Raw genomic sequence first — 14,753 nt, forward strand, 5'->3', positions numbered from 1 at the left:
GTATGGTGTACACTAAGATAACTCCATCATATATGAACTCCATCAGCCCTTTAGTGAACTGTGTGTAGGAGGTTGACAATGATAAATTATGTGTTTGGGATCTCCATCAGGATACCTATAGGTGTGTAAAGGCTCAAGTAGCCTCCTGGTAATGTCATTTGAATATATACTGGTGCTTTCAGCTTTATCTAAGTATTTTTAAACTCGTAAGTGTATTGATATAACTTGAATTCTACTATGCTTACTATTGGTGTTTCAACAGGGCTTGTAATGTAATGTTTGAAATCAACAAAACAATAGGTAAAGGATACAATGAAACTGGACTGTTGGGGCTCCCTGGGGGGGTTTACTGTTAGACAAAAAAATTGAAGAAAAATTCTGTGGCTTTATTGTGCACTAGACTTTGTGAAAGTGTGTTCCAGGTCATTTATGAATAAAATATGAACTAAAAGCACAAGGATTATCATTTCAAAAACTTGAAAGTTTTACATAGTATGTGTCATATTGTTGCATGAGTCTTTTCATGTTTTGTTAAAGACATTATAGTTAATAGAGATTACATTATTAATGTTTCCATCACTAAATGGCACATTACTGTGTAAAAATTGTGCCATGATAAAGCTGTATTAGTAAAACATTGGTAATGTTTATAGCTAGCGCTATACAGTGTGAACAAAAAGTTAAATAATTTAATCTAAAGTACTACTGTGGGTGTGCCCAGGTACGTATAGAATTGTCTTTAAATTTTGATACTTCAGACTTTTAAAATATTTCTTCACAATCAATTTATTTTTAATGTATTGTCATATATTATGTAGTTCTGATAGTATATACAAATAAATATAATGACAGTCTGACTATAAATAGGAATTCTGATAAAGACATTTTTTAATTTCTTCATTTGAAATGGTATGTACATTTTGAAACCTCTGCAGTAATGTATTGTTACATTAATTATGTAGTTATGATAGTGTGTATAAACAGATGACAACACCCTGACTACAGTATATTGTCAGACATTATGTTGTTGTGATAGCATCTATAAATAGAGATTATAACACCCTGACTACAGTATATTATCAGACATCATGTACATCTGGCAATGTGTGTAAGTAAGGATATTTGAAATGACTTTGTTTCTCCTTACCCAGGAAGCAACGTCTTTCATTAAGAAACAAGCTCAAGCGCAACAGCCTTTCTTTCTTTACTGGGCTCCAGATGCTACTCATGCTCCAGTTTATGCTTCTAGGAGCTTTCTTGATAAAAGTGAAAGAGGATTGTAAGTTGTTTCATTATGTTACTTTAACAAAAAAAAAGCAACTTCAATTCACATACAAACAGTTGGAGGAAAACCTGAGAATCTTAAAAAATAGTAAAAATAAGTGAAGATATATTAAAAACTGTTTTATAATGTTGTAACAGGAAAAATACATGGGTTATTGAAAACATGATTAATAACCTGGTTTATAAACAACTTTGTGCACAAACTTTATAATCCTAGTTAATCTTTTAATCTTTTTTGTTGTTTCTTCATAAGTGAAACTTCTATTTCCTTGAATTTTTCACATCATCATAAACCAAGGTTCTGTTATAAAATCAGAAATGTGAGGGTTAGTTGATCTTACCTGACTCCATTTGTCAGTATCCAACAGTTAGGTTTAGCGAGCAAATGCTCTAAGTTCCACTAAGGTAACCAAAAATTCATGCTAGTGATAGTATTAATTAACCTTTCTAAAATCCTTGGAAAACTTAGGTGGTCCTTTTCTTTATTCTTCACTGCAACTAGTAGTAACAACAATGCTCTGTCTAATGGCACTACTGACAACATTCATATACATGGCTAGAGTCATTTTTAGTGTTGATTTTTTTCTTTCATAGGAGGTCTAACCCAAGTATCCCAATGTGTGCTTAAAGATTTGCAAATTGATTTCTTATAGTTATCCTATAATTTCCAGTCATATCTTCATTTTGGGTATGATTCCATAAACATTTACCTGCAAATTTTTCCTCTCTGAAAAGTTTGAATGTTTTGGAGAATATCATGTAATTTTGTTTTAGATATGTGAACTTGGTTAAGTCTGTGTCAACTGTTTTTTTCACAAATGTTAACATGTTAAGCCTAGTTGAGATTGCCTACAAATTTTACATGTTGTGTGTATCTCGGGTAGGATGGTATTTCACGTATGTTAATGTAATAGATGTAACAGTAATGTTATGTGCTTCATCTCAAGCAACTCTGTTAAATGTATTGCCAGACAAATTTACATGCCTGTTACAATAGTGCACAAATCTCTATGCTAAAAACTTTCTTGTTTAAGATTTACAAATGTGAAATCAGCTACATTTACATACCAAATAATATGAAAGCTAAATTAACATGCCTAGTGACATGATCCCTCATAAATTTTCATGTTCAGTTAAATCCAGGTAAGTCTCCATGCTGACATTAGTTGATTTTATACACTTAACCTCTTATTAGTTGGTTTTATACTTTATATTTAATCTTGTAGATTGGAATTTTAAATATAATCTTAGATATAATTCTCTATGCAAGATTTTACATAGATAATTTAATGCATGATTGAATCAGAGGTAAGTTTATGTAGTGTTTTAGCATCTGGTAGTTATATGCAAAATTTTATCTTGGGTTACTTTATGTCCAATAAGTTTGCATAGAGGGTTTCCCCCCCCCCCATATTATCTTTCCATTTAAAATGTCATTCTCAGATAAACATATAAAGCTTGAGATTGTATTGATTAATTGTACATTACAGCCAGCATCAGATAAATATATTTATAAATTTATCATGATATGAGTTTGAATATCAACATGTATTTAACCCGTTCTCACAATTTTTATTTGATGTGCACATTTCAATGATTTGATTCATTATTTCAAACATCATACTTTGTGTGTGCTACTTTAGGTATGGTGATGCAGTTAGAGAACTTGACTTCTCAGTAGGGATCATCCTGGATACCTTATGGACTACAGGTGTAGCCAACAATACACTTGTCTTTTTTACATCTGATAATGGAGCAGCTTTAGTAAGCAAGATAATGGGTAATTTACTGTTCACTGCATCTTTTACTACCAGATACGGAATATGAGCCAGCAATTTCATATTTTGGTGTGTCTCAGCATTTCAGTTCTGGAGTTTTTCTTTTTGCAAACGTTTCAGTTTATCTATTGGACATATTTTTCTCCTTTGAAAGTTGCTGCTTTGTAATCACATATTTCTCAGTGTTTAGTTAAATTTTTCCTGATTACTTTGATGTTTTATAATTTTATTGGGGTAAAAGTCCATAATATTAGTTATAGGCTTACTGCTTGCATTATAGGTAAATCTCTTTTTAATGATAGTATTCATTTCATGTGTAGTTTTTTTTAACTTGGAATGGAATTTTTGTCTTATATGCATAAAAATACCAGATCTTTAGCCTGTGGGATAATTTAGATATCAAGATGTGTTCCAGCACTAAACATTTGATTGTGACATTGTTGACCTTATACATTTCCTTATTGGTTTATCATCTTAATGATACTTATAGGCATCTTTGTCAGTTTTTGTGTAATGAGATTTATTTATTCAAGAATCTTTATTTTTCTTTATTATTCAGACTTTTTTCAAGTTCACTTAATTTTGAGATCTTTGTTCTCCAATATAATAATCATCTTTGAAGTTTGGGGGTGATGGGTCTTTTTTACCACAGTATACATTATTTTGTTCTGAGAACTGTAAAATGTTTCCTGTTTGATAACTTTCAAAGAATTAGGGACTCATTTTGAATTTCCTTTGTGGAATACATAGTTTCTGTATGCATCATAGAATTGGTCATGTAACACTTGCTTATGTTTTGTTTTTTTTCTATGTTGATGGTGTTAAACAAATTGTTGATGTCTCTTGTAAACTTGAGCAAGAACTTCCTGTAATGTTTTACCACTTTTTGATTTGCATCTCCTAACCCTTGTCCACGAATAATGATGAAGGAAAAGCTCCTTTTAATGACATGAAGGGTATCCAATTTTTTTAACTGTCCCATGAATTTCTCTATTAAATTAGAACTTTGGTGATGAGTAACAATTTTCTAGTATACATATCTAATTACTTTGAAGTATTTGAAAGTGATATTTGGTGGAAAAAACATTTTTGCCTGATATTTTCATACCTGATTATCTCTCAACACAGGCTCACTTAAAGTTTTTATAGATTTAATACTTCAAACTTTTAATATAGTGTGTATATCTTCACAAAATTTGGCACTCTTTCAGTTAACATTATATGTCTTTCATATACAAAAAAAAATCATATTTTTGTGTGAAGTATTATTAATAAACTAAAATAAAGATTTGTCCAGGAATATATTGAGTATTTGTTTTAAATAGTCCATGTGCAAAGTAATTTTCATGTTAAAATTAAAAATACTTTTCTTCATCTCAAAAATCTCAAATTTCCTTTGTGTAATCCCCAAAACTTCCTAAATACATTTCAAATGTTTATTTTCAGTTAAACTTTATATTTTATATGTTATATTCACTACCCTCTCTCTATACGGGATCAGTCAATTTGACTGACATCGTAACCACCAAAAACAAATCTAAATAAATCTAAATTACCCTTTTTTTCCTTCCAGAATGACTTCCAAATTATAACATAAAACTACATTCGTTTATTCTAAGTAGCTTGAAGCTCATAACAGTTTACATCTATTTATAATTAAATGTAATTATTTCATTGCCCTTTGAAACATATCTAAATACTATTCACGCCATTATAAGTTGTAAATCACTCGGGGAATGTGCAGCTATTGAGTTACATTACCCACAAGCTGCTCATGTGCATGCCTCGTGAAACATTTTTATTATATTATTATTGTTATTTAGTTTACCTAATTTAATCTTAACTAACCTATAAAGATCCCTATTTTTACATTTTGGTTACTTTTTTAATAATAAATAAAGAATAAACATGAAAAACAATAAATAAAGTACTTACCCAATCTTCTTTTTTTCTTGCTGTTGATTGTTGATAAAAGGTAACCCTACTTTTTATACTATTGGTAGTAATGTACTAAATAATTTTTATTGTATTAAATAATGCACCAAAGAACATAGACTAATAACATGCAAAAAGTAGACAATTTACCCTAACTCTCAAAATTTTTCTAGCTTTCTAACTATGTGACAAGAGCTGTTACAAATTCATTCTAGCTAGTCGTTATCTTTCCCATGGGAATGGAGCTTTTACTCTGAGTGAAATTGACACTTATCTGTTCAGAACACATTACACAATACATCATTTGACTTTCTATTGGCTATACATAATATATAATTAAAAGTAACAGAGAACTATTAACAAATCCTGAAAGAGAAGATGTGACAGGTGGGTGTGGCAGGATGGGTCTGATTTTCTATATGATAGCTCTGTATGTAGCCAAACAAAATTGAAGTTTATAAAAAATTATGGTTTGTCTGAACAATGATGATTTTATAGGGAGTAATTGAAGCTTAATTTCGTACATTTTGAAGGGGTGGTGGATAAAATAGAGAAGAGAATATACCCAGAGAAAATGGGTCATATGTGTCACACTAGGGGAAATTCAGGATTTTTTTTAATATTGCTTTATAGAATTAAGAACTTAAAACTTGTATACTATTAAAATATGGATTATTATCTAAGATTTTATGCAATACTAATTGGTATAACATGAAAAATAGTTTAATAAAATTTTTAATGTAAGACACTAAAACTTTGTGTCATGTGCAGTAAAGGATACCCATGGTGATAGGGTTTAAGGTAGTCTACCTAGTAGTAAATGAGACACTAAACTTTCTCAAGTGTTCTTAGTCTAGTTTGGCTTGGCTTCAAATTTATTTTAAATTCTTTTGCATAAATTGATCATAAGTTTGTCTTCTGGTAACTTACCAAATACCATCTCTAATATTTCAAAAAATTAATTGGTGGTTTAAGTGTTGCATTTCTTCAAACACATCTCCTGTAACATTGGCTGCGTAAGAGAAATATATACTTGACTCCAAAAGTGATTCACACCTTGCTTTTGATTGCCAGAGTAGTAAATTGTTTACAGTTTCATAACAAGTGCATGTTAATTTGAATTTGAGTAGATGTCTCTACAGTGGATCAGATCTTGCCTATAAATTGTGTTAACTAGCTCAGATCTTTTCCATTTCTAGCTTCCTACTTATATGACTCACCATTTTTCTTCAATTTTAGCTAATGTTCCTGTGAGAGGCCTGATCTTTTGACTTCATCAAATCCTTGGGTGAACCATTCTTCACTTGATTTCTCTACAGTGGGATTTACAAGAACCGTGCATTTTGTGAAGCAGAGCTTAGTGCATTAGTCTTCTTGTTCCACAGTTATACTTGTAATTTGACCATACCATGTCAAGGCTTATTGGTTGTGTAGGAGAAGTCTAGATTTATTCTGTTTTCTCTATTCACCCAACAGATTTGCAGCTTATAAGCTTTATGTAATTCTGAATTGGTTTTGACTTAGATTACCTATTTATTCTTATTGTTAGCTTCCATCCTGTACATATTTACAATTATAAGTGACTGAGTTAGTTTTAGAATTTTTGCTCTATGAGGCATTTTTAGTTTAATGCACTGGAGTTTTTTTATTTTATTGTATTTATTAGTTAAGACTTATGGCTTTAGTAGATGAACTATGCCTCCCATGATACCTTTCCATCAAAATCCATTGATCTCTAAATCAGTTAATGTTGTTGAATTGGCCAGCTAAATTCTGGAATTGGAGTTAGTATTGATACGGCTGGTATAGTCCAGGAAGATCCTGTAGTAACAGATGGCACAGCAGTAGTGATAAAAGGTGTAGTCCAAATAGTTTCTCCTATTCCATATTAAATTGTGTTGTAGGTTGGAATTCATAGACAGATGCAGAAAGAGGTGTTGCTGATTTGATCTTTACATTTACCAATTCTTTATCGAAATGTACCATTCTGTAATTGATTTTCTTTTCTACCTCACCAATCTTTCTGTTATAGTCTTTCTATTATTTTATTTTAATTTTCTATCCCTTTCTTCTTGCACTTTTTTTAATTTTCTGTCTCTTTCTTCATGGTCTTTCATTTATTTCCTGTCACATTTATCTAATTTTTCTTCATGGTCATCTTTTAATATTGTCTTTTTCTTCTTGATTTTCTTTTACCTCCTTCATTAACTCCAATAAATCTCCAATATTGCTTTTTGAGGTATCTGAAAAGTTGAGGTTTACTTGATGCTCTACTTTATCTCCAACAAAATAATACTACTCTTTACACAAGTGTTGTAACATCAGGGAGAACTATTGGCAATTTGTGAAAAAGAGAATGGGACAGGTGGGTGAGGTATGTAGGTCTGATTTTCTAGTATATGGCCTTATAAAATAAAAAAAAAGATTGACGGCTAAAAAAATTATACTTTGCCTGACTAATATCTAGGTTATAATGAGTAATTTATGTTAAATTCCATACTTCTCAGAAATGTGGTAAATAAATTAGTGAAGAGGGAAGACCTAGAGAACAAATGTCACAATTCTCCTACTAGGGGAGATTGAGGATTTTTTTAATATATTTCCTTATAAAATTAAGAACTTAACACTTATATAATATCTAACCTTGATTTATTAACTATGTTTTGATGACAATTTTATTTTTATATAATCATAGTAAAGTAATTTAATTAAATTTTGAATGTAACTGTATAAAAAGTCATGAAATCAAACTATCATCGTAAACTGTCAAATGAGACCAAACTTGGATAGGAGCAATTAGCTTCAGTTCAAAATAGTTTTCAAGGTGAATAGATGGAATAGTGAACAACAAGCTATTCATTTTGCTGCTCATTTAAAAGGACCAGCTTTGACAATATTAAATAACTATTCAGTTGAGAGCTGTAACAACTATTAAGCATTTGTAGCCACCTTATCCAACAAGTTTGGAGTGACACCCCAAAAAAAGAAATATCCAGAGCAAAGTTCCTGAACAAGGTAAAGAGGAGAGAAGAAACCTTAGCCAAACATGTTGAAAATTTATAAACGCTTGCCTAAATGACATACTTTGATGCTTTTCTTGAACTAACTGTTTTGCTATGGATAGGTCAAAGTGCACATGTCGTGACCTATCAGAGAGTTACATTAAAAATGTAATTATATGTAAATAAATTTGGTATCCAAACCTAGTAATAAATCAAATTTTAATATTATGTAAGTTTTAAGTTCTTAATTGTGTAAATAAACATTTTAAAACATCCTCAACCTCCCCTAGTATGAGAATTGTGACATTTGTTCTCTAGGTCTTTCCTCTTCACTAATTTAGTTACCACCCCTTTGAGATGTATGGAATTTAATGTAAGTTACTGATTATAATATAGACTACTAAGGCAAAGCATAATGTTTATAGCCTTCAATTCTTATTTGTTTATTGAGCCATAAACTAGAAAATCAGACCTGTATACCTCACCCACCTGTCACATCCTCTCTTTCACAAATTGCCAATAGGTTACTCTGATCTTTCATACTATATTATTTATAACCAACAGAAAGCCAAAGTTTTAATCTATCAAATGGCATATTATGTTACATTGATTTCTGGACAGAGTATTGTCGATTTTGCCTTCAGTTTCAAAGTTTCTCTCGGGTGTTTGGATTGACAAATGGAGCTAAGTTTTCAAAAGCTCTGATGCCATACTTAAAAAGGCAGATCAATTATGAAAGTTATAGGACATTGTTTGCTTTGTGTTTGTTATTGTTCTGTTTTCATAGGTGTATTATTTAGTGTACTATTACTTTTAGTATTAAAAAATAGGTATAAATTTCATCAACAGCCAACAGCAAAAAAAACAAGTGAACACAGGAAAATATTATATTTCTTGTTTTTCATGTATATTCTTCATTTATGATTGTAAAAGCTACTAAAATGTAAAAATTAGAAACTTATTAGATGAGATTAGGTAAGATAGTGACATATAATAATAATATTTCTTCATGAGGTATGTTTGCTATTTTACATCATTCAATATTGCATCTTGAGCTACGCATTCATTGAGTGATTTAGAGCTTCTGTTGTAGGATTTGTAGTTAGATATGGTTCAAGGGGCAATAAAATTAAGTATACACGTTTGTAGTTTGCTGTTACAATCTGCAGGCTTTCTAGAAATAAAAGTTTAATTTAGATTTATTTTTATGGTAGTTACGAGGTTGGTCAAATCAACTGATTCCATGTAGAATTAGAGAAAATAACAGAAACTGTAGAGTTTAAATAAAAACTAAAAAAATGTTTGATATTTACATAGGTTTTAAAGATTATGCAAATGAAATTGACAATTTTTAGATGGAGTAAAGTATTTTTGATCTTAACACAAAATCACTTTACACTTGTAGCAGTCACCTCTTTGACTATATATATTCACAGAAAAAAATTTAGTAAAAATGCATAATTAAAAATGATCTTCTGTATAAAAAAAAAGATTTGTAATGTTTACTGAAAGCTTGCCAAATTTTGTGAAGATACACCTACCATTTTAAAAGTTGTAGTATGGAAACCCTGATGGTTATTTTGGGGTCACAAGGTTGGTAGCAAGAGGGTTAATATCAAGATGTTACTTGCTGTTTCTGATTGCTAATTGGTGTATACTTATTGAAGTCTTTTATTCATCATTGTTATTCTCTAGTTCTCATTTCTTTTGACTTAGACTTGTTCAGTCCAGTGCAAAGGAGGCATAGTTATATGAAACTATCATTCTTATTATTATGTCAAGTTGATAGTCCTGGTATTTTCAAGAAATAGCACTGATAAAAGTAATCAACCTTTGGCCAGAAAGTAGAAAATATTGGTTAAAGTAAAATATTACTAGCATTTTATCTTCACAGAATGGAAGTCCTAATCCACAGCTATCATTCTAGCATATTTTTAGCACATCCAAATGTTGCATACCCCAGTTTTATCACTATCTGAGACTGGTTAAGTCATTAATTTAAGGTTAAATAATAATTTGATATGGTCTGCTTTCAAAATACTATATTTTTTCAAAAATACATTTAAGAGAGTTCTGTTAGGAAAATATAACACCCACAGTTTTTATCAGTAGTATGAGAAACAGTTGTTATTTCATTATTGCTATACTAAAATTTACATGTTTTTTACGAACAGCTTGCAAAGTGTTTTTAAAGAACATTCTCTGTTATTTGCAGGAGGAAGTAATGGGCCTTTTCTCTGTGGTAAGGAGACAACATTTGAGGGTGGGATGAGAGAACCAGCAATAGCTTGGTGGCCAGGCACAATAAAACCAGGGCAGGTGGGTTTCTACTTTAACATTGAATAATAAACCTTGGAACTGTTTGATCAAACTTTTGTTCAGGTATAGTCATACTGGATCAGGGAAATTCCTGTTCCATGTTGAAAAATATATTTTAAAATCACTTTCTAGCTTCATGTGTAGATATCTTCAAACCAAGTAGGAAACGAAGCTTAGTTTGAAATGATTATTAAACCCTAGGTTTACTTCATTAACCATTCCCATAGACACTATAATAGAACAGATGTACTTCAAACACAGTTGTCATTAAATCTTTGATTCACTTGATATATTAGCTAATCCTGTAGCCAGGCTGTTAAGGTATGTAGAGTTCAGTCTTGAATTAAACGACATAATTTGTAGCTAAACTTGTGTGATTTTGTTGTAGCCTCTGTCTTTTGATTAGCAAACTTTCACAGATATTAGAATGTATACCAACGTCACACAATCACTAAAGTTCTGTATCTCCACTTCTGAGTTTTCCCCAGACACATTTTGCACATTTGTAATTACAGTTCTGAAGCCATTTTGTAGTAGCTTTAACAAATTTCAAGACAAAGATAAGTGTACTGATAACCACTCTTGATATTTCCAGTGATAAAATTCTTTTGATAAAAAGTTATTATATGATTCTATAATACATAGGAACAAATTTTGTGAATAAGTATATGCAGCTGCCCAAGGAAGACTATTTATGGAAATTGTACTTGTGTGTGTAGTACAAATGCATTTTTTTTTTTGTCTCTTGGGAAGTTCTTAGAGTTAAACATTTTATGAATGAAACTAAGAATAGTTCTGATTTTATTAGCATAATGTGTAAAGGTTACAATAAAAATTATCTTAGAATACTTATAGAAACTTAAAATGCAAACTTTAAAATTAGGTACACTTTTAAACTTGCCTTGTACTCTTCTTGATTATGTTGTTCAATTCCATGTCATATTACAACTCAAATCAGGTTGTTTCAAGATTTTTTGGCTATTTGATGGCTGCTCCAACTTCTCTTAAAATGTTTTTTCACTGTAGTAAACTTCCCTCTGCATCCCTTTTATAAAATTGAATTGTCTTGTTACTCATTAGATTTTCTTCCCCACTCTCCGTTTTGAAAGTAATTTTCCTAAAAGGATATTTTTATGTACAAGCTGGCCCAACAACAAAAGGTCTCTAGGATATATAAAAGAAACATGTTTCTTAACAACAGTTTATTTCTGGATAACACATCATAAGTGCAAACATAAATGCAGAAAAATAATAAGTTAGTTCAAAGAAACTTATTTCATCATAAAATTATTGTTATCACTGTTCCTATATTAATTTTATAAAAACACATTACCTATATAATGCATCAGAGTCATATCACTTTTGGACCATCCTATGTGCACTTCAACTATATATAAAAAAAATTCTTGTTTTCTTGTATATGAGCCACATACTTAGTCTCAGTAAAAAGTATATTTCTCTATAATTTTGAAGAATACCATCATAGTATTCCTCTCTTAGGTCTTATTGGATCATAATCTCATTGTACAAATTTGCCTTCATGATGTTATTGTGTAGTTGCATGTCATATTAGAATTTAGATGAGCTTGTTTCCTCCTTTCAGACTGTTCTACAACATCAAGGGTTATGCTGCACACATCCTGAAGCTGGTACTAGAAATCCCATAATATGCATAGACATTTACCCTTTGGAATTGTAGTAAAGTCTGTAGAAGTTCACATTACCTTGGTATGTGACTATTGTGGTAACTTTTTGTCTCAAATATCCGTTAGTTTGCAAACCAACAACATCTGTATTTTGGCTTGGAGTACTTTGTTATGTGCTTAAGCTCTACTGATAAGGATATAAATTTGCCCTGTTTCCAAAGCTAAGAATCTTGTTATGTGTTTGTTAATAGTATGCCTTCAGTAGATCTGACTAGTGAAAAGATCTCTTCAAATACAGATTTTCTGTGGGTGTCTAGGTCAACAGATGATTGATGCAATGCCATGTCTCCATTCTTCACTGTTCCTCTTTAGTCCTCATATCTGTTTACTTTGGAGCTGTTTATTCTCAATTAAGATTAGTACAGTCAGACTTCCTGTATGCGTATTTTCTATACCTTCTCTATTTTGTTAGAGCTACAGCTACAGTTTGAATCTGCCCGTATAACACTAACTTCCTGTTCCACAGAACATTGGATCACCTTATTAACTTCAAAGCTGGCAGTAAGTTACGAAGCACTGTAAAAATGAACTTTTGTTGTGATTTAGTTCATATTTCTTGTTAACCGACTTTCTCTTCATTCTTCACCTATCAGTTTAGGATTCTGTTCCTTTTTTTCACTAACTTCCTGTTCCACAGAACATTGGATCACCTTATTAACTTCAAAACTGTCAGTAAGTTAAGAAGCACTGTAAAAATGAACTGTTGTTGTGATTTAGTTCATATTTCTTGTTAACCGACTTTCTCTTCCTTCTTCACCTATCAGTTTAGGATTCTGTTTTTTTTTTTCAGGTGTGCAAGTATTGCATTGTTTTCACAGTCTACCATATTTCTAGAGTCCTTGTTGACTTTTGTTCAGTCCAGTGCTTAAAAAGTAGGCTTTCTTTCTTTGAGTTGCGTTCCTTTGGCCAGTTCTTATATTCTCAACTTTGAAGTTTATTGGTCTTGAGTGGGGAAATTTTTTCCTGGATCCTGCTGAAATTATTTACTGACTGTTCTATTTTGTTCTTCTGTTTCATAAATATACCATTTTCTTCTAGTTAGGTTGCTAGTCTTCTGCTGTTCATGATTCTTATCCTGTTCCAATGGCTGTTTGAACTTCTCTTGAAAATTTTATTTTTGCTGTAGTTAACTGCCCTCTGCTTCCTCGTTTTAGATTGGATGTCATGTTAGTCTTTAGATTATCTTTCTTACTGTCCATTTTGGCTCTTGTCTTATTGTGTTGGCCATTTTCAATGGTAATCACTTTCTTTTCACATTGCATTTTGTTGATAGTCTGATTGCTATGGCATGAACTGTACAAATTACCAGTTTTGGTTTGTTCACATGCTTTGTTGATGTTTTTTCTTTTTTTTTTAAATAAATTTTGTGTAACCTTAATAATTCATTGGGTATTGTAACTCGCCTTCTTCACTTCCCTTTCTGTGAACCAGATAGATTTCTACCCAAACTAGCTATGTCATAAGGTATATAAAACTGTGTTAACCTTTGAATTATTGGGTTGATCTGCTTAACAACTCAATATTCTGTCAAGATATCAATTATGAAGTAATACTAAATCTCTTACTAACTGAGTCATGATGTTAAATAGAATAATGAGACTGGCATTAAATTAATGCAAATTGAACAATCATTATTATGACATGAAACATGATCTGTGTCCTTGCTTTTTCTTACATGAGACTGTTACTTTCTTCTTTCCCCATATCTAGTTATCTCAAAATATTGACATCAGTGTTTGTCACATACCAGAATATGATATAATTCACAATTGTGTAAGTGACCGTGGAAGATTCTGATAGGCAAGGAGTATCTTGTGACCTCGGAACGTGTGTGAATAATGATATCACAAGATTGTGTGGGAAAAGGTTGTAGAGACAACCTTGCCACCCATGTTTTGATGACATGGTCTACCTTCTGTCTAAAGATAAAAACTTAGTCACATTTCATTTTCTATTAAAACTAAATTTATTTATTTCTGGTTTTGTATAAAATTGTAACAGTTAAAGCATTTTCTTTTATTCCAGTTTTCCCACTAGTTGACCTATATTTACTGGTTTCCTCCGGTTATCTGCAACAATATTTTGTGCTTTTTTTATCACCTGTTTCTTTCTTCCAGGTTTCTCATCAGTTAGGTACAGTAATGGATTTATTCAGCACAGCTTTAGATTTAGCTGGAGTAGAACCACCAAGTGATAGGGTGATAGATGGCATAAGTTTAAAGTCAACGTTTATTGATGGAAAAATGACAGATAGGTAAGTATTTAAAGAGTGTTCATTTTACTACTAAAATATTTAATTAATGTAAAAAGTACCTTTTAGATTTTAGTTTAGATTTAATTACACAGTTTCTTTTCATTACAGTTGTGTGTTTATTGTAATTATTCACGTAGAAGATTATTCTATAACTAGCTGAATGCCCCTCATATGATGTTAAATGTTGATTAATTTTTCTTTGGAAAATTAAACCTAAATAAATGTTTTATGAACATTTTTTCTAAAAATTAATTGCATTATAATAACAATATATTTATAAAGAATGTTTATACTTTTTCTAGTATTTCACAAAAACAACATTGATCATCTCCTGTAAGTGTTCCTTGATTAGATTTTTGACTTGCATATATTTTTATGTTATGTTCAAACTTGCTTCTTGATAAAACCTTATACATTGAACCATGTAAAAAAATTGGTTATCAAAGAAATATTTCTACATGGTCAAATGTCTGAC

At 30.9% G+C, this 14,753-nt stretch overlaps 1 protein-coding gene across 3 annotated transcripts in view; it reads left to right on the forward strand.

The window, feature by feature from the left end:
* The window catches only part of LOC106468150 (N-acetylgalactosamine-6-sulfatase-like), a 76,347-nt gene that overhangs the window by 26,995 nt on the left and 34,599 nt on the right, over positions 1-14,753 (forward strand). For all 3 annotated transcript variants that reach the window (XM_013928560.2, XM_022396454.1, XM_022396453.1), the window contains exons 7-10: positions 1,152-1,279; positions 2,928-3,064; positions 10,215-10,318; positions 14,142-14,278. In XM_013928560.2, coding sequence (XP_013784014.1) covers positions 1,152-1,279; positions 2,928-3,064; positions 10,215-10,318; positions 14,142-14,278 — 506 coding nt within the window. The remainder of the gene's footprint in view (positions 1-1,151; positions 1,280-2,927; positions 3,065-10,214; positions 10,319-14,141; positions 14,279-14,753) is intronic.

Source organism: Limulus polyphemus, unplaced genomic scaffold (genome assembly GCF_000517525.1).
Source record: "Limulus polyphemus unplaced genomic scaffold, Limulus_polyphemus-2.1.2 Scaffold2891, whole genome shotgun sequence".
Lineage (NCBI taxonomy): Eukaryota > Metazoa > Arthropoda > Merostomata > Xiphosura > Limulidae > Limulus > Limulus polyphemus.